The sequence below is a fragment of the Chelon labrosus genome (assembly GCF_963514085.1).
Source record: "Chelon labrosus genome assembly, chromosome: 9".
Taxonomy (NCBI): Eukaryota; Metazoa; Chordata; class Actinopteri; order Mugiliformes; family Mugilidae; genus Chelon; species Chelon labrosus.
Window position 1 is genome coordinate 16,043,749 of NC_140359.1, and position 19,387 is coordinate 16,063,135.

General features: G+C 44.0%; 1 protein-coding gene across 1 annotated transcript in view; it reads right to left on the reverse strand.

Moving 5' to 3' along the window:
• Window positions 1-19,387, reverse strand: part of ank1a (ankyrin 1, erythrocytic a) — a 35,230-nt gene that overhangs the window by 5,798 nt on the left and 10,045 nt on the right. Inside the window, 36 exon segments of the mRNA XM_084551047.1 lie at window positions 74-789; window positions 791-855; window positions 5,964-6,119; window positions 6,231-6,362; window positions 6,696-6,770; window positions 6,932-7,016; window positions 7,107-7,226; window positions 7,338-7,466; window positions 7,575-7,803; window positions 7,940-8,036; window positions 8,168-8,372; window positions 10,309-10,520; window positions 10,601-10,755; window positions 10,898-11,122; window positions 11,216-11,331; window positions 11,648-11,726; window positions 11,884-12,004; window positions 14,125-14,197; window positions 14,324-14,416; window positions 14,509-14,607; window positions 15,040-15,138; window positions 15,558-15,656; window positions 15,768-15,965; window positions 16,067-16,165; window positions 16,247-16,345; window positions 16,462-16,659; window positions 16,896-16,994; window positions 17,086-17,184; window positions 17,401-17,499; window positions 17,601-17,798; window positions 17,930-18,028; window positions 18,143-18,241; window positions 18,326-18,424; window positions 18,526-18,711; window positions 18,885-18,983; window positions 19,270-19,368. Coding sequence (XP_084407173.1) covers window positions 74-789; window positions 791-855; window positions 5,964-6,119; window positions 6,231-6,362; window positions 6,696-6,770; window positions 6,932-7,016; window positions 7,107-7,226; window positions 7,338-7,466; window positions 7,575-7,803; window positions 7,940-8,036; window positions 8,168-8,372; window positions 10,309-10,520; window positions 10,601-10,755; window positions 10,898-11,122; window positions 11,216-11,331; window positions 11,648-11,726; window positions 11,884-12,004; window positions 14,125-14,197; window positions 14,324-14,416; window positions 14,509-14,607; window positions 15,040-15,138; window positions 15,558-15,656; window positions 15,768-15,965; window positions 16,067-16,165; window positions 16,247-16,345; window positions 16,462-16,659; window positions 16,896-16,994; window positions 17,086-17,184; window positions 17,401-17,499; window positions 17,601-17,798; window positions 17,930-18,028; window positions 18,143-18,241; window positions 18,326-18,424; window positions 18,526-18,711; window positions 18,885-18,983; window positions 19,270-19,368 — 5,150 coding nt within the window.

The following is a 19,387-nucleotide window of genomic DNA, read 5'->3' on the forward strand; positions in this document are numbered from 1 at the left end:
AAAGTTGAATTGGATTTATTGGTTTGCTAATAGGACTGTGACTTTGCAGCACCTGAGATGCATGCAGACTCACCTGTCTCCATTCCGATCTGCAACACAGCTCAGACCAGGTGACTCACTCAACCGGGCATACACCCTTTGCTGTCCTGCAACAAGAGAAAGCCCTTCCTCTGAGCCCGTCCCGCCATCTCTTCCTCCTCCTCCAGCTCCATCACCACCAGTCGTACTTGTGACTGCTGATACCTCTGAACTTGCCTCTGACCCCTGACCATTGTTCAGCCCGTTAAGATTGATCCCGGCGATGGTGCCCCCAAGCGAGGCTGGCGTGGTAGTGCTGAGCGAGTCAACGCCCATTTCTGAATCGTCTTCAGGCAGCTCAATGGAACCACTCAGCACCCCACCCCCTCCGCTGGCTGCGCTGGCCTGACTGGCCGGCCGACCCAGACTTCCATACGGCAGCCCCAGCAGACCTTCTGAATCATCAGCATTGCTGCACTCCAGCGAGGAGTCCTCAACAGGCACCAAGGAAGGGCTGTTGCCTGAGGGCCATACCTGCACATCAGACATCTCCATCAGGGTGTCTTCTTCTGTAGTGGCAATGGGCGCACAGTCGAGACTGGAGACTTCCTGCCAGTAAGGCTCAGCACCCAACGGAGAGGGTAGGCTGTACTGCATGGAGGCCGGTGAGAGAAGCTCGTCCTGCGCGAGACCATAACCTGGAGCGAGACAGAGAGAGGCACACTGACACCCGGCCCCCCGCCTCGCTCCCCACCTCACCCCCACAGCATCAGGACCCTGGGAGGGGGTAAGTGCCCCTGCCCAGGAGCTGGGCATTTAGGGGAGGAGAAGAGGAGGCTGAAGGGACAAATGGGAGAGGAGTGGGAGGACAATAGGAGCTGGAACAAAGGTGCAAGGAGCTTAGGACAAGAGAGCAAGGGCAGCTTTTAGAAGAGGGTTTGTCAAGCTCATATCAGCCAGCGCTGACGGTGAGAGCAGCAGCGGCAGCAGCAGCAGACACAGCCAGACGGACCGAGAGACTGAGACTGAGGTTCGAACCCAGCAGTGACTGATGCTGCTCTGCTGGCTGCCACCTGCAGGGAGACGGAGAGGGATTACTGACACCTGTCCAGCAGGGACACACGCTCTCAGTCTCACAGTAACACACACACAGACACACACGCACTCTATCATATTTGCATGCACTCAAACCCACTCAGAAACAGGCAAGTTAATACTGTTGTCAGGCTGGATAGCATGCACGCAGGCAATCTCATTTTCTCTTCACACACAGTGCACACACACACACACATATTCCACACAGCTCCATACAACTGTTTGCTCTCTCGCTGACACACACATTTATTATAATGCATTCAACATACCACAACTGTATAAACAAATAACTTATAGTATTGTTCTAAATTATTTAAACACAATTGCAGTCAACTTCAATTTTCCTCTGTCATGACAGCAACACGGTTGCATCCTTAATATTTCAAGTGATATACTTACTGTATATCATTTAGTAAAACTGCAAGTTGTTAATGTGCTGTGGACTCAGGTCACTCCTACAGTTGTTACTTGAACAACAGAGGTCATAATATTTATTCCTTCTTCTAAAATGAGAACTGGCACGGTAGAGTACAGCGTCAGTGCAGCAGGGATATTTTTTTGTAGTTGAAGCCTACAAGGGCTCTAAGCTGTTCATACTAAATGAGCTGTTCTGAAAACTACAGACTCTACCTTGAAAAGTAGATGAATAATTTGAACAAATATCATGATGAAGGGCAATGCACGTAAAGGAAAACGTGAATGGCAGTGTGACTGTAACACTACAGGACGTGGCACCAAGAAGTTTAACCAGAGGATGGAACAGGAGACAGATAATATCAAGGAGAGGAGATGACTCCACTAATTCCTGGTCGTATGTATGTACACAAGAGACAGATACAGAGAGAGAGTCCGACTGTATGTGTGTGTACTGTATACCGATGAAAACACTGTGCAGGGTGTAACTTGATTCATGGTTGGCAGTGGACTACTGCTGAGAGTGCAGGAGATATTTGAGACACCAAGCTGCAAAAAAGACCCCTTGTCCTACTTTCTCCTTCACCCTCCCAGCTACTGTCAGTTATTCAAACTATTAATCATAAATGCAGTAAAAACAAAGCAAAAAATATAATCAGGTGTAAAACCGGCAATGCATGGGTGTTTCTTTATTTGTTCTGAGCTCATACATTTTATTGCATTCCTGTGCTACTGCACAAGTTTAAAGTAATGGTGTTTATTTGGGTGCCCAAAGATACTGAGTTATGTGCTTTGTAATGTTATGTTATAGTGGCCCCATTTGCAAATGCTTAATTGCAATTTCACATCACTTTAAATACCGCTTAATATTTGACTGTCAGTGCACTCGGGTTAAATCTGAGTGATATTGTTTGCAGAAAGTACTGTTATAGCTTTATAATTTAATTTAAAAGACTACTTTGGAAACAAATCAACTACATAAACATATCTCATGATTTTTCCTAGATATATTTGTCATGCAAATAAATGCATGTATTTGGTGTTAGTCTGTGCAAAAACAGTACTGGAAAGCACGTTCGTGTGATATAAGATATTTGTTTTGCCACATTTTCCCCTTCTCTCCTTGTCAGTTGATTAGGAAATGAGGATGAAAGAAAGATGTTTGGAGGAGAAAGATATTAAAGGAATGGGGAGTGTGACATGTAAGAAATGTGCCGTGATTTCCTGAACCCCTCTAAATGAAAGTCAGAATACAGAAAAACAAAGACGTAAACACATGTAAGGGAAATAGACTCATTTTGCCCAAACGTAAGTGTGTACACACGTATATGGAAGCCACGAAACACTTACATTTTACAAATTGAAACACATAAAAACGCTCACACCGATACACTCACACAGACTGATTTGAGAATTCACAACAAGCACGTTTACAACACGGGGAGAGACAAAGTCAAAATTGACCTTCATACACTCATTGAAAACATATGTTTCACACGAAATACGATGGACACGAGTTACATAAAATCAGCAACACACAAAACAACCACAACATTCATACATGAACGGAGCAGTCACAGTTCACAAAAAAAAAAAGGTCTGTGGCCTTTTTTTTAAACCCCCCTTAAGACAGATCACTGAGGAGTAACAGAGACAGACGGTAGAAGGGTCATTCTCGGTACGCATGCCATGCAGAGAAACATGTCTGTTGGTCAAGCAGTTCTAGATGCCGGTGCAGTGTTCGAGGCGTCATCTCCAACGAGCTTGTGTTACTATTGCCCCTCATCCCAGTGTCTACATGCAAACACAGAGAGAGATGAGCAACGGAAGTCTTGTGCACATGCCGACATGCAGGAGGGCAGGGAGAGAAGGGATGGGAAAAGAGGGAAAGGACAGAGTGGGAAAAAGAGAAGGGCCGCAAGAGAGAAAGAAGAATATAAAATAGGGTGATGAACACAGACAGAAACAGTGAGAGAGAGAGAGAGAGAGCGAGGGTCACCTCCCCCCTCCCAGTGGGTGCTGAGTACACAGTCTGTGTGAGGGGTATCTGTCACAGAGCAGACACTTAAAAAGGTGGGGGTTTTCAAGAGTAAAAAGGAAAAAGAAAAAAGAAAATGCACTAGTCGCAAAAAAACAAAAGCTAAAGATATGGGTCAGAGGTCAACATGAGGTCGACATGAGGTCAGAGTTCGGAGAGGAGTGAGAAGGAGGAAGAGTAGGGCGGCTAGGCTGCAGATGACATGTCCAGAGAAACACAGAGAGAGGGACAGATTCACAGGGAATGAAAACAGGGCTCCCAAAAGGACATTCAGTGCACCAACATTAACCCTAAAGAGACTCAAACTAAACCCCATGCAACCACAAGCAGACAGAATTAAAATACCCCCCCCTTAACAAAAGTAGGAAAATAGAGGTTTTACTCTGTCATCTAAAGCATTTTTTATTTTATTTTTTCTGACCTGAAAGTGAACTTCAACAAACCGTACAAAGTTTCTTACAGTGGAGATCTATGAAGAGAACTATGAAGGGAAACTTATTTGACAGGACAGAGGGAGTTTTATTTCTGTACAAACACTGCTTTGTTGATTATAAGAAGCAGGACTGAACCTCCCTTTGAGTAATAATTTGCCATTTTTAGTCACTGATACCGTGATACTCTCATGTTCCAACAGAAAATATAAATCCACAGCAAGCAGCCACTTAGCTTAGCTTAGCTTAGCTTAGCATAACGAATGGAAACAGAGGAGAAAAGTCGTCCTGACTGTGTCCCAACATTAAAAACCAACAATCTAGTTCTACAATCACCTCTAAAGTACAGCGATGATGTATAATGCCATATCTTGTTAGTTTCAAATGATAAGTTGTGGTTTTACAGAAGTAGCTTTCGTTCAAAGCCTGGCTCGATGTTTCCCCACGTCTCCAGTGTTTATGGTTAAGCTAAGCTAACCAGCTGCTGGCTGTGGATTCATATTAAACGGACATACATGAGAAACATAGCATCTTCTCATCTACCTCTTTGGAAGGACGTAAATTAGTGTATTTCCAAAGCTGTTTCTTTTAATATAAAAGGAATAAATAAATAGTAAATTAACCTGTGAAACAACCTGAGAAATAAATAAACTATTCAAAAGTGAAACAATAAATCTAATGCATAAGGAAAATAAATGCATGCATTTTGTGAGTATTTCTTGGAGCATTTATAGATTTATTTTTCCTTTCGTTGAGAGTTTTATTTATTTGTAATTCACTACTAACTTGTTTCGTTTTTGGCCAAAACGTCAGGCTTGGCGTTAGGTGTTTGGTGTGTCTTTAAGAGATAATCACTGAGTCATAAACTTCTTGAAATCTGTGCTAACTGTAAAATAAGCAGAAGACACAATATCCAGGTATTTGACACCACCAAGTCAAAGCAGGAACGGCTTTTGGGAGGCAGGTAGCCGGACAGATAGACAGAGACAGATACAACGGGGATCAGATTCACTGCAGCTGTGATCTGAACGTCCCCCTTTTTCACCCTTTGACCGTCATGGTCACATCCGAATGCATTGTTACATCTGTGATTATTGCTCCAGTTTTCACGGGGAGGACCTGTCGCCTGTCCGACTCACTCATCATCTGCACTGGATACAGAGAAGAGAAGCCAGTCCAGGAAGAAGGGAGATAACGCACACCAGTCCAGAGGTGAAAATGGAATCAATAAGATGTAGGGTATGCATGTGTGAAGGAAACCATGAGGAAAAGGAGTAAAAGTCTGAGGACTGACAGTTACTGGTAAGAAGACCAGATATACTAGGCTATACTTATGATCTATGTGGACTGATCATGTATGACAAAGTGTTTTGTTGACAAAACATCATGCTAAAGTCCATTTAAACTTTAGATGGCGCATTAAAATACTGTTGAACACTATATCCTAACTAACAGGTTTATTTGGCCCATCTTAACCATCTAACAAACAATATAAACACTGATAAATTATAGCTATTCGTGATGGGATTGTTTATTTATGTCTGTGTCGAATAACCAGTACGCCAGTGAAATACGGTCTAAACCACTGACCTCCAACGTTCACCATTTGGTCATAGTTTTCTTTGTATTTTACCGCGTTACCCTCTATAGCAGTGAATATATACAGTGTTAAATGTGTAACCAAAGGCTCTACAGAGGTTGTAGTACAGTAGGAGTGTCCTGAGTCCCTCCGCATGTTGCTGAGTTACAATCCTGCAAAGGTTTGTGGTAGCTTTCATACACAAGAGCATCATGGGGAATAAATGAGAAAGACATGGAGACAACAAAGAGAATTCAGAGGGAGCAACCGTCACTTCGCCATCACGGGGTTTTAGGGAAAGAGGATGTATGTTCCTTGGAAAGTTGGGATCAAGGCAAAAGGCACAGTGGGAAGGGGCTGCATTGTGGGATCTGGGGAGGGAGCTTACCATTAGTCATACCAGGGGAGAGGTGGTCTCTTTCATTGTTCCGACGTCTGCTCATATCACGGGACCCTTGTCTCACAGGCTGAGGCGGCTGGCCCTCCAACATGTTGATGATGTCCATACGGTCGATACTCTTCAGAGCTGTGTACAGGCTCTCCACTGCAACGAGGAGGCATGAGGAAGAGACGCAGGTAGATTAAAGAAGCAGAAACTCAAGGAATGTGAGGAGATTAGAGGAATTCACAGCCAGCTCAGATCTCATTTACTCACTCTTGGCCCTCTTGCCCTCGCGAGTGGCCCACAGGTTAAGCAAAGCAGAGCTCTGCTCCAGCAGCGAGTTTGGATTCTCCACACGGATCTTATTGATGTCATCTACACTGAGCTGAAGCTCGCGAGCCAACTCTGTTTAGAAAATGAGGGCGAGAAGATCAAATAAGCAATGGTAATATTTACATTACTTGGCGGATGAGTCATTCCTTTAGCATATACAGTGTTGTTATTGAGATGCTTCACTGCTTCACAGTTTCTCAATCTAAAAGCGCAGGGAAATTCTCTCGGTAAAATAGCAGCAGCTCTTGGCAGGGAAGCAGAAAATAATTAGTTTAATTGGCGCGGCACCACGTTGCAACTTTGTCTAATCAGCAGCGTGCTAGGCAAGCTTGTCAGACATAAGATAAACATGGACGGTTTACCGCACACGAAAACAGATTCAGTGTGTTCTTGCTCTCCACTCACCGGCCCAGCTCAGTCCCAGCTGCTCTGCTATCACAGCCATCTTCAGCTCTGTTCTTTCCATGGCACTCATCGATGCTGCAGAGATCAGACCACAGGCTTTAACACCTGAGTTTGGCAAATATGAAGTCGAGGTGCTCGTGAATTCTGTATATGCTGCAGCTGAAGTGGTATGGTGGACAAAAAGTCATATTGTGTCTTATTTTATCAGCTGATTAAAAGCAAGAAAATAAGCATACCCATAGCAGGCTCGTTCAGGGCGCTGTATCTTTCTCTTAAAGCCAGCGGGGTCAGAGTTCGCCTTCGGTCTTCACTCCCAATAATCTGTCAGTGACAAGCAAGCACAACTGGAGTCAGGCATTTCTGAGAAAATGACTCAAATGTCTTGCTAAAAGCAAACAGCGTGAGTCTTACCTTAATACATGGAGGCATGGTGATGTTGAGGTTGCAGAGAACATGCTGGCTGTCCTCATACTTGGTAGTCTTGCGCAGGAAAGACAAAAATCCAGTGGGCTCTTTACTGCTGTCCCTCACCTTAGAGACGCCAGACACAGGGAAACCAGTGACAATACAGACACGAATAATGTGGAACTGATGGGGTAACAGTCAGCAACAAAGAATGTAGAGAAAGCCAAAAGTTGACACCTTAACAGAGACAGGAAGTCGGTTATCCCTGAAGGCCTGGAAGCTAAAGCAGCGCGGCTGCTGGGTGGCCTTCCTCACTGGCACAAGATTCCCTGAACATTCCAGGTGAAGCGGCATTCCCTCCATCACCTGCAAGACGTGACGGAGGCATTAGCCAAAGCAGAAATGTGCGACATGGTAAAACCACAAGTAATGAGTCTTAGGTGTAGAAATACTGCCCTCAGTCTCTGAACTGACCTCTATGTCTCTGCTGCGAGCCACCTCTGTGAAGTTCTCGTGTTGCTCCAGGGTTTTGTCCATCTTGTCGTCGGTCATGCAGTAGCACCGCAGACGGCCCTCGCGCAGCTCGTTCATCTTTGCAAACACCACAAACTTGGCCATGTAGGGTACAGCTGACAGCTCTTTGTACAGCAGGTTGGCAAAGGAGACAGCCTCGGCTGTCCGAGGACAGTCTGCGAGCCAGAATCTGCGATGAAACAATCACGAGTGATCACAGTGTTACACGTAAATCTAAAATCACAATCGAGCTGCTTGCTTGAATGGTTCAAGATGGCAAAGAATTATGGTATAATAGTTAATTTATTGTTGCAGACTATACCCACCGTGCAGAGACATTGGTCGTGAAACTGGCGCACTCATTAGCATAAGCGAGCTTGGTAGTGCCTGTAATGTCTTCCCACTGGGCTGGGGCTGTACCACCTGGAAATCAGACGGGATGAGAAAGGACAAACTGAGAAGAACTCTTGTGAGGGCAGTGTTTCTCCTATTGACATAAAGACACACAACTACTTGCCCCCACAAACATTACTCCTACTTAAGGCATGCTGTACCTATGACAGAGCAGAGCAGACGCAGACTGGTGGTGTCGCCCTCCCCAGAGTCTCTGGGGCTATCCCTCCAAGACGGGGGCAGAGGTATACGTAGCCCAATGGGTCGGTGAAACTTGCGTCGCCGCGGCTCCACGGTGACCACAGGGCTAAAGTTTGCTTGGTTGCCCAGCAGCTTTGCAACCAGCTCATCTGGGACTGGCTGAGCCTGTGGTTGATAGCAAATGATGCAGAGACGGAGTACGTAACAGAGGGGCGAGTTTGATGATGTGGTAAAAAAAAATAGGGAAGCAACATGAGGCAATGGAAATTTAAAAATGATATTGGGATAAGACGATAGCAGGTGGAAGGAGATAATGGTTGGTGAATGATGGTGAAATGGAAAAGGAAATAAGGATAAAAAAAGAGGATGACACCGAATCGGGAAAAATTAAAAGATGAAGAAAAGAGAGAGAGAAGGCCGCAGTGAATAAAATAACTCACAATACATTCGGAAAGACAATAGGAACACAAATCGGTTGTATGACTTTATAACTCATGTTTTATTGTTTAATGTAACAATGCGTGTTAACAAGAAGCTTTTACAATCATTAACACAGAGAGATATCAAAGAAAAGGCACTGCGGCTTTTCACAAGGCCACTCATGACTACGGCTACAACATTTATGTTAAATAGATCTGTTTCTAAATATAATGAAATAAATCTGTATCAGGAAATATTATGACAATTGCTATTTTACTTAAATTCAGTTCCATTCACTATTTTCAGCTTAGAGGTTACAGCACGTCAGTTTCTCATAAATTCATTCATATGTCGTTATATGCGTCCATATGAAGGATGGCTGTGCAGCAGAAGGTCCATTCATACTGTACTTTTCATTTTGGTTTAATGAAACATATTATGGCATGACAAGTTAACATTTGTAAAAGTAAAAACCTATAAGCTACCGATCTACATATTCATAAAATATTTTGAAATATATTTTTTAAAACTTTGTTAGAAATGAGAACATAAAAAAAGGCAGAGAGGGCATGCTGCAAAACAAACAGCAAACAGTGTGTGGATTTAACTTTAAATACAATTACATGCAAAAGAAACTCTGATCAAAGGGAGCAAATCTGAGAAAATGTAAAACAAATATGTCAACACTGCAAAGAAACGAGAAGAAAGAAAAGACTTAATGTACTTTTTGTTTAAAGACATTAATAGATGTTGGAAGTTATTGGAAACTGACACTGGTATAAATGAAGTACCACTGTGCCGAAAATTAATGACTGGATTTTTGCTTTTAGAGAGTAATCTGCAGTTTAACCATATATATAAAAAAAAATACAGATTTTATTATTACAGTTAACAATCAAGTGAAATGTGTATAATAAAACTCCTCGATTTGATAATGTGAAGTTGGGGCAGGACATTAGACAGTGAGGGCTAAATAGTGACGGGATGTTCGCGTAAAGAACAGATTATGATTTGAAATGATGTACTGAGAACAGCCCACATCACAGCGTCCTCACAGATATGTCCTCATAAAAATTTACTGTATAACTCATCTGGATAATGTGCCCTAAAAATAATTTCTCTTGTCTTTGGTGCATGAGAAAGCTTAATGAAGCAGAAAGTAGCCCAAAAGCTGAAACAAACAAGTGATTTGTTTGGGTTTGAAGATCTGCTGTTACTGCTTTTTGTGAAGCCAAACATTTATAAAAAGAGTTCCTTTTAACACATTTTAGACGTTGGAAAATGCATTTAAACTCACACAATCTTTCTTGGCTACACCAAGAATGCAGAGGATGACTAAAGATGACTATTCTTTTGTAAGTACCAGGCATTACCATTGACATAAATACATTAGTGATAAAGAATAAAAACAAACAATAACATATCAGCACTAAATGAGCAGTCCACATTTATATAAAGGTGCCAAGTGCATGCAACATGTGAAATAAAAGCCAAAAAAGGTCCTCTAAAGATGTGAAAAGAAAAATATACAAACAAGAGAAAACTAAATTAGGAAACTTGGCACAAGCGCTGATATGGTCAGGTCATTCCACAAAGTACATCCAGCATGCTTTTTTATTCTTTTCAGGCATTAACGATTCTGTCTCTCCTCTCCTTCCTTCTCCTCATTGTCCCATCTCACCTGCAGCCCCAGGCGGACTCGTTTGGTGACTGCCGTCTCAGGAAACGAGGCCTGGACCATCGGCACCAGTTTACTTGTCAGTGAACCTCCCTCTGGACCAATCAGGTCACTTTCTTGTTGGACCCGTGACACCACAGCAAAGTAAAGCGGGAAGTCGGTAGAGATGATGCGGCGGATTCGCTTCTTCCCGAGCTCCTCTTGACTTTCCAAATCTGGTGAGAGAAGGAGTGGTTACATTTCTGAAGGAATTATGTCACCCGTGTCATTCTGAGATCCACCAGTAAACTCTTACCCTCATCCATCCCGTTGAGGATTGTCTCCAGCACCTCGTCACCGTAGCGATTGCGGTGTTCTTTCCACACTGAGCCGTTCTCGCTCCTCAGAATTACAAGCTCTCGGTCACCATGACCCAGAGCAGCAAAGTGAGGGATCTCCACAATCACTGGTCTGCAGGAAATTGCACGAGTACATATTCAGTAAATATGGGCATCGTTTTTATTAATATGCAAGCTATTCTACAGTTGACCCTGTTGGAACTTATGATTTTAAGACACAAGTTCACTGATTTTCTTAGGAAAAGCTGACTCACCCCAGGAACTGCATGCCAGCTGGACCCAGGGAAATGATCCTGCTGGCCAGCCCCTCTCCCTCCACGAGAGGAGGGGGGCTGGTCAGCTTCTGCGGCTTCACCAGGCGGCAGGTAATCCGGGTGGGTGCCGCACACGTCCGCGGAGGTATGATGACACGCAGACCATTATGCCTGCTGCCTCGCATTGAGCCGCCCCGAGCATCCACCATAAAACTGACCAGGAACCTGTCATTGGACAGTTGTGACAAATTAGCTTCCTTGATCAGTGATTTAAACTAAGGTAAATAAAAAGTGCTATTTTGTGAGCGCCTTGCTGACCCTGTGTGTATGGGACTGGCGACCGGGCTGACATTGTCCGACGTCTCGGTTGCTGGGCTGCTGGGAATCAGCGAGTCCTCATCATATTCTTTGGGGAGAGGAAGTGGAGTGTGTTGCTACAACAGACAGAAAGACAAACTGTGACATTCTGGAAAGAACAGAGTTTAAAATACTGCTCTAAATAACCCGAAAATGTATTACTTACACTATCATGTGTTTAACAGAGAGGACATGGACAGGGCTGCGATGAAAGATTATACCTGTGGTGCTAATTTTACAGCAGATACTGAGCTGATACACCATTAAAAGCGGGTTCTCAGGGGTTCTCATTTAATTGTGTTGTGCTGTTTTGGGAATTTAATTAATACTAGGGATTCAAAGTCATATCTGCTTGTCAGTTTGCAGTATCATTCATACTGCTCTGCACGGTACCTGTTCTATTTCGTGTTCTTTCAGGATGACCGTCTCCGGAGAGACACGAGGGATCCTGGGAATGGCCGGCGAGTAATTTCTGAAAACAAAACAAAAAAGAAACAAGTCAGGCATTTATTTACATCTCATCTCCTCTCAGTGAGTGTCTATGGTGCACCCCCTTCTATCCATCCACCTATTAGCTTATGGCTACCAGCTTGGCTCTCTCCCCTACGTCCCCGCCCTGCCCCCCTTACGCTGTGCCCAGCCCTCTCTCGTACTCCAGTGATTTCTTGGGGGAGAGGAAATCGTCATCATGGTCTTTCATGTCATCCATCTTCATGTACCTGGCCCCTTCTGTCCCCAAGAGCTCCTCTCCTTCAGAGAACAACATGCCAAAGAGAGCGAACAGACGTGGTCAGGTTGGTGAAACAGCACAAGAGAAAGAGAAAAAGAAAAGAATAAGATGGTTAAGTATTGGTTACATGTGGGGGACAACATGATAGCCCAGGATTTTGGTGATGACTCTGTTATTTAGACAGGTGAAATGAGACATTAGTAACAACGTTCTTTACACTGACCTCTATACTGCAAGTCAGTGGTGGAAGAAATAAATGCATCCACATAATGCTAGAAACACTTAATAGGCTACGAGCAATGAACATTACACCAGGTCACTGTAATCAGGTGTAGTCTCAGGCTGCTGAGTGCAACACTTCTGATTCAGAACCTCTGCATCGAAGGAAAGGAGGACACCTCACAAATATAGAGTGGACAGCAAAAACCCATAAAAGCTCAGTTAGAGACAGTACAGATATGCACAGTGCAGCTGTGAAGAGAGCATGCATCAGCATAATCTCATTCCAAAAAACTTGTCGTCTAGTGGATAAACAGTTATTGAAGTGCATGTTTTTGACATCATCTGCTTCGGAGAGCAATGTGTGAAAACATTTGAGCAAAAATACACAAATACGAAACACGGAGAGAAAGCATGATTCCACCACAACATGACTGATTCTCTACCCTCCTCTGAGCGAACAGCATGTCTGGACGTGAGCCGAGGAGGCTTTTGGTTACTTACCACCCAAAACAGGCAGCGAAAAGGAGTCTTCCCTGTGTGTGTGAATTTGCGGCTGTATCAGCACAGCTTGAGTGAGTGGGTGTCTGCATGAGGTCCAGAGCCAGAGAGATGACGTAGGTGTCATTACGCTACGACTCTGTGTGCATTTCCCACAGGTTCATATGAGTCGACTCATGTCCTGTATAGTCTGTATAGTGCGTATATGTGCATGTGTTGTGTAGGCAAAGCGTCGCCATATCTAAGACCGTTCCGGATATGAAACGTGTCTTTAAGACTCAGCTACTTTCTATATTTAGAGACACACAGACAAATCTGTTGGTTGAATAATCACGGGACTAAAAATATCAAGACATCATATCACTATTCTCAGCTGTGTTGTAGACTCAGGCATTGAAAGTTAAAGCTGCATGTTGTTGTTTTTGGCCACTTGGGGGCAGCAGAAACGAGCTGTGAAATGTGAACTCACATATCATCACTTTTAATTTGACAAGGCAAACTGTCTTTTAATTATGCACCCAAAGATAGCATTCGGTTGAATGTTCAACATTTTTTCCACTGACACAACAGCTGCCTGTTGACATGGAAGCATTAGGTGAACGATGAGTGTGAATTAAAAAGGTGTCTGCAAAACAAAACTTATTTGTTGAAAGTCATACGTCTGGGCATAACTGCAGATTCAGTTGTCATTACCCTGTGTGTTTATCACTACAAGTGGCTCCATTCAGATCATAGTTATATGACGTACTGCTCATTTTAAGCCATCGTTTCCCTACAATTCCTGACCCATCAATCTTCCAGCCAACACAGTTGACGTTATGGAAAAATGGCGTGGTTCAGATTAAAATCTGGCCACAACTGTAGACACACAATTCCTTCACAAAGACAACACCTCTCCACTTTGAGCTAAAACTTCACTTTTATCAAAACAATTTACTGCGATTTACTAAATTTGATTTGATATTAGTAATAATGGATCGACGTTTTGACTGGGACCGAAAAAAAATAACACTTTTATCATCGCATGGAGGGAAAAAGAGACCTGGAGAATTAGAGGGGGAGGGTGTTATCGAAGGGACTCATAGAGGTTACAGACATGGGTGTCATGGGTGCATGCCAATGAGAAACCAGAGCCACCATCACAGTGTGCACCACTACAGAGAGAACGAGAGAGAGGTAGAGAGGCAGGGAGACAAGGATGGAGTGAGCTTGAAATGGAGCCACACACTGTTCACGACAACCTATGAATGCCGCACAAACAAAGAAAGAGACATTCATACCTAATGTAAGCTGTGCAATTCCTAAAAAACAGGGGCAAAAGGGAAAAAACGAGTTGGAAAAAAAGGGAAATGTATTTGGCCTGTTCAGTAATTACACACATTGTTTCCTGTCTTAAGTCATTATATTAATCTTCATCTACCTTCATCCTCAGACACGTCCAGTATCTCATCCACTGTTTCTGGGAAACTCATGCGATGTTTCTCTGTCATCGTCTGCAGGGCCCGGGAGAAAACAAAACAACCAATTACACATCTGAGAGCAAGAGAGAAGGTCTTAAACTGTTAGGACTGAACTTGGCCTCAGTGCTGTGTCCACAGGGGCGTTTCTAAACTTCTCACCATGGAAACGGTCTCCTCAGTGACGAGCTTCAGGACGTCAATGACAGAGATGTAGCCCAACCTCTTAGCGATGGCCAGGGCTGAAGTACCATGCTAACGGGAAGATAGAGCGGGAGATTGATCAGATCTCGGATGATCAAACTTCGTGAGAGAGGACGGGGAAGAGAAGGTACATTCATACTCACTGTAGTGGTCTCGTTGGGCTGGGCACCGTGCTTCAGCAGCAGTGTAACAATGTCTGTGTGTCCCTGCTGGGCTGCCTGGTGCAGAGGAGTGTAGCCAAGCTGCAAGAGGAAAAGAGAAAATAAATCATTTGAGTGTTAACTAAAGGTCTGGGAACTTGTGAATAAAAGTGTTACTATTATTCGTCTATTTTTTTTATCTCATTGCACAAATACTTACAATATTTACACCTCACTGTAAATACTACTACTACTACATAAACATATCTACTATCCTGCTCACATTTACACAAAAACTTTATCTTGTACTATATATATATATATATATAATAGCCATGTCCACATCATATATATTTATCCCACCTGGTTATTATATAACGTGTTAGGCGGTGGGGGACCCTGCCACCATCGTGACCTGTGTAATGGTCTGTAACTGTATTTACAGACACATTATACTGTAGCTCTATAACTCACGCACGCCGGTTGGCTGGTTTCTAGCTGTAGTTTTACTCAGGACCAGGGTGAGGCACTCACCCTCGTTTTGCTGTTGACGTTGGCCTGCTGCTGCAGGAGGAACTTCACCATCTTGATGTTGCCATAGTGACACGCTACATGGAGAGGGGTGTAACCCATCTGACAGCAGAGAAAACAGAGAAAACTCTTACAGTAAACACAACGTCAGCGTCTTAATGACCTTCTGCTGTAATTTGAATACATTATGTAGATTTAGTCTTATATGGGGTTCAGTGTTTCACAAGTTTGCACAAGGTTAAAAACACAATTTTAGTCATTAATAAAAGACTTAATTATGCCACAGAGGTCTGAGGGATCTGAATGGTCAGCCGTGCTTTGTTGACAACATAACTGCAATGAGTTCATCAGGCTATTTATGCTCCAGCACTAAGACACTATCTGCTATGCCTGGCAAAAGTAGTTTCCAAAGTGGCAAGGCTTTGATAACCCTGCAACAGTTCAAGGTGAAGTTCTCTTAACATTAATGTTCAATCTTCTTGTATTTCTCTCCGTAGGAAGATGATGTGAAGAGATCTCACCCGTGTGGCAGCATAGACCGAAGCTCCTTGCTTCACCAAGATATCAGCGATGCCAACGTGTCCCTCCTGTGCCACCAGGTGGAGGGGGGTTAATCCGCTCTGGATGCGAGAGTCAGAAAATTAAATACTTCAAACGCAAAATAAATCAAGTCCGAGTTGCAGACTGATTTTATTTTAGACTGCTTTCATTCTTTAATCATCTGCTCTTGCCTTGTTGCCGAGGTTGACGTTGGCCTGTTTGGAAATGAGCAGGGAGACCATGTCGGGCCTTCCTTCCTGCGAGGCCAGGTGGAGAGGTGTGACTCCCTGCAGTGACTCAGCATTGGCCGAGGCTCCGTACTGCAGCAGGCTGTTAGCCACCTCCACCTGGTTCTGCTTAGACGCTATATGGAGGGCGGTGTAGCCGTTCTGGAGAGCAGACGTGAAATATGGTTTGAAGAATATGTGAAAAAGTCATTCAGCTTGAATTACAGTATGTCTGGACTTGAGTGCATCTCTTTTTTATTTACCCTGGCAGCACTATGTGGTGACCCTCCCTTGCTGACAAGTAAGTTAACTACATCCAGGTTGTTGTGATGTACGGCAACGTGCAGCGGAGTCAGGCCATTCTGTAAAAACAGCATCAAAAGTCCATTGGACCGTGCTCGATCAAACAAGGCTTTATTAATCTTTTCACATGTTTCTCTCACCTTTCCAGCAGCATTCGGGTTAGCTCCTCTCTCCAGCAACAACTCTGCTACATCCACCTTGCCGTACTTGGAGGCCACGTGGAGTGGAGTGAAGCCTTTCTACAGAGGCACCGACAGGGAAGTGGATACAACATTAGGCTGGTAAAGCAACTGTTTGGACTTCACCTTCAGAACAGCTAAATCTTACAGCAGAAGTTTCAGTGGGCAGACTTTACCTTGGTCATCTTGGTCTGCTGAGCCTCCATGTCCAGGAGAATGCGTACAGTTTGTACATGACCTTCCCGGGCAGCAATGTGCAGAGGTGTGTGTCCTGCCGTGGTGGTGGAGTTGGGATTGGCCTTGTGCTCCAGGAGAAGCTTCACTAGCTCCTTGTGACCCATGCGAGAGGCGCAATGCAGAGGTGTTTGGTCATCCTGAGCAGGTAGGAGGAGTAATTATGAAACGAACATGTAATACACTCTTTGAAACTCCTGACTGAAACATTTCCACAGTAACTCATGAATTAATTTCTCTCCCTTCAGCTTGTACTCAATTACCAGACAAAATGGGAGTCAGATGTGTTTATACAAAAGTTTCCTCTGTCTGGAATCAGGAATCACATAACAAACTAAGGGTTTAAGTACATTTCTTTTGTGTGTAATATCTGTACCTTGGCCTTCGCATCCACTGGTGATGAATTCTGCAATAAAAACTCTGCCACTTCAAAGTGTCCTGCCCGAGATGCCATATGGAGAGGAGTCTCCACTTTCTATACACGGACAAACGGGCAAACCGTGGACAGTTAAGACTGAATAACAATACTTTAGGAGTTGGATTTGAAATTTCACTGGGGTACTCACCACATTGGAGGCGCTGGGTGAAGCTCCTTTCTGCAGCAGGATTTTTACAATGTTGAGGTGACCCATAAATGATGCCACATGCAAAGGGGTCAGGCCAGACTGTTCAAAAGGAGAACAGAAATAGAAGAATTATAAAACACCTTGCAGATTTATGGAGCACTTTTTTTTAGAGATTATATTTTTGCTTGTCATGGCAGGAAAAGTATATTAATGCTGCCTGCATTAAAGTTCTATTAAGACATCTAAATCCATTTAGTAGCATTTACTTTTAACACTAATGTAGCTCAGTGATTATCAGTTATTTGAATCCATTACCTCAGTCACAGCCTCTAATGATGCTGAGTGTTTGAGCAGAAGATCCATCACACGCAAGTGGTTCTTTTTGCAAGCAATGTGCAAAGGAGTAAAACCATTCTGTAAAAGAACAGGAACAACTAATGTCAACACAAAAGTAAAAAGAAACTTTACCTCGTCTAAAGTGGTCAGTGTCATGTAACTGTGTGTTTGTCACTAACCAGAGCCCGAGAGTTGGGTTTGGCCCCTTTGTCCAGCAGTGTTTTGGCCATGCGGTGGTGGCCGCAATGTGCTGCCACATGCAGAGGGGTAAGGTGGTCCATTGTGATGTCGTCAATCTCTGCGTTGTACTGCAGAAGTTGCTTGACGCAGTCCATGTGGTCCCCCTGCGCTGCCATGTGGATTGGAGACAAGCCATTCTGCAAAACAAAGAAAACGCGTCGACTCTCTCATTCCTTACAAAACAAGAGGCAGATTGTCTTGCAGTGAAAACAATCAGAGCAAAAAGCTGATGAATCACAACTTCAACCTTCAGTTATAGGTGGTTTACCTTGGTCTTTGCTTGGATAGGCGCTCCATGGTCCAGCAGGATTTCTATAATTCTGACATGACCATTTCTGGCTGCACAGTGGAGAGGAGTCAGCTCATCCTGGAGGGAAACAGTTTTTAGTGATTGAGTTAAACATGCATTAAATCATAAAGGAATAAAGATGCAAAGTGAAAAAAAGAGCTTTGGAAATGGTAGGATATCTGTCTGTTGAACCTTGGTCTTGGCATCAATCTGCGCCCCTCTGTCCAGCAGGAGTCGAACCATAATCACGTTTCCCCGTCTGGATGCAATGTGCAGAGGAGTGATGCCATTCTTCACAGAGACACACATGGGGTTAGACAAAGAGCATATAAAGCAAAGGCAAGTGACCTTCTATTGCCATTAATTGTTCTTTACCTTTGGGGTGAAGTTGACATTGGCTCCTCTATTGAGCAGCAGTTGTGCTACGTTCAAGTTTTCATAGTGTGCAGCAATGTGGAGGGGTGTGAATCCAGTCTGCGGGGACACGTCAGTGTGAGTACGGGCCACTCTCATTAACTCTGCATTTTAGAAACACAAAGATAAACCAGACAAAGACACCAAACACGTCCACAAACCTTGCTGAGTACATCAGGGTTGGGGTCGTTCTGCAAAAGCACCGCGGCTGTGCGTGTATCGTCATTGCGTGCTGCAATGTGCAGCGCAGGCAGACGGACCTTTCCCTTGGTGCCATAGTTGATGAGCAGGGCTACAACATTTTCATGTCCCTGCTGAAGAGCCACAGCGAGTGGAGTGAATCCATCCTGCAGCACAGCGGAGACAGTTAGGAGAGAGGTTGACGTGTGGAGAGAAAGTGCAAGAGACTTAAGGAGAGAGGCTTATGTGAACAAAACAGAATGGAAACACAGCGAGAGTGGATCTGCAAGGATGGGATTGAGGAATTTGGGAGATTAAACTTCTCCCAGTTCTTTGGTACCTCAGTTGGAATGCTCTGATTGGCTCCGTTCTCCAGAAGAAACTTCACAACCTCTAGATGGTTTTCTTGTGCAGCCATGTAGAGTGGAGTGAAACCCTTCTGTCTCAGGAAGACATACAACAGACACATACACACACACACACACAGCAGCAGCAGCAGAGGAGACACAAACACAGCAAGAGGAAGACAGTCACAGATGCACACGCAAGGATGTACACAGAGAATTAACACCAACGCACAGAAATATTGGAACAGAGACATGTGTTAACAGATGGAATTTGCAATAGTTACTACGATTTCACAGTAAAGTCTACAGAGTAAGAACTAAAGAGCAGCTTCAGTGTGTCCTCTGATCAACACTGTGAGAGCAGCTTTGGAGTCTCACCTGGGACTGAGCGTTGACATTGGCCCCGTAGTTAACCAGCTCTGTGACCACCTGCTCCTGCCCTGCCAGGGCAGCAATGTGCAGGGCTGTGTTCCCTTTCTGTTTAAACACAGATGCA